Source organism: Cynoglossus semilaevis, chromosome 7, assembly GCF_000523025.1.
Source record: "Cynoglossus semilaevis isolate Cse_v1.0 chromosome 7, Cse_v1.0, whole genome shotgun sequence".
Taxonomy (NCBI): Eukaryota; Metazoa; Chordata; class Actinopteri; order Pleuronectiformes; family Cynoglossidae; genus Cynoglossus; species Cynoglossus semilaevis.
This window is the reverse complement of record NC_024313.1, coordinates 13,434,108-13,434,656: the sequence shown is the minus strand read 5'-3', so window position 1 is coordinate 13,434,656 and position 549 is coordinate 13,434,108. Positions and strand designations below refer to the sequence as shown.

General features: G+C 52.3%; 1 protein-coding gene across 2 annotated transcripts in view; it reads right to left on the bottom strand.

Moving 5' to 3' along the window:
• Nucleotides 1–549, bottom strand: part of pex3 (peroxisomal biogenesis factor 3) — a 4,488-nt gene that overhangs the window by 3,009 nt on the left and 930 nt on the right. For both annotated transcript variants that reach the window (XR_003050056.1, XM_008313630.3), the window contains exons 4-6: nt 497–540; nt 280–401; nt 121–187 (exon numbers count right to left, since the gene is read on the bottom strand). Coding sequence is in view for 1 of the 2 variants with exons in the window: in XM_008313630.3 (XP_008311852.1) it covers nt 121–187; nt 280–401; nt 497–540 (233 nt within the window). In the remaining variant the exon portion in view is untranslated. The remainder of the gene's footprint in view (nt 1–120; nt 188–279; nt 402–496; nt 541–549) is intronic.

The window sequence follows — 549 nt, the reverse complement described above, 5'->3', positions numbered from 1 at the left end:
CAGAGTGATCAGCTGAGTCAGAGTGATGACAGAGGGATCAGCTGAGTCAGAGTGATCAGCTGAGTCAGAGTGATGACAGAGGGATCAGCTGAGTCATCAGGTCGGTTGTCAGCAGCTCACCGTCTCCCAGCAGGTGTTGGATGCTGGACAGATACTGCTGCTGTACGTCAGGAGGAGTCAGAGGAGTCTGTGAGGAGGTGAGATAAGAAGACAGACGTGAGGAGAGAGTCAGCTCATCTGAATGACATCATGACATCATCAGATCCCAGAGTTCCTCACTGCTGCATTCTTCCCCACAGAGTTGTCCAGGTACAGATAACCTCCGATGATGTTGAGCTGCACTCTCAGCAGGACCAGCAGCAAACAGGTGCTGTAGACGGCCACGATGGTACGGCTGAAACCTGCACACAGCACAACCACAGCGGGTGTGTCCACACCACAGAGACACAGGAAGTTATGGAGTCACCGCTGACCAACCCAGTGAAGAAGAACTTACTGATGATCTTCAGGTCCTCCCAGATCTCTACTTTATTGGCTGGTCTGAGGTAG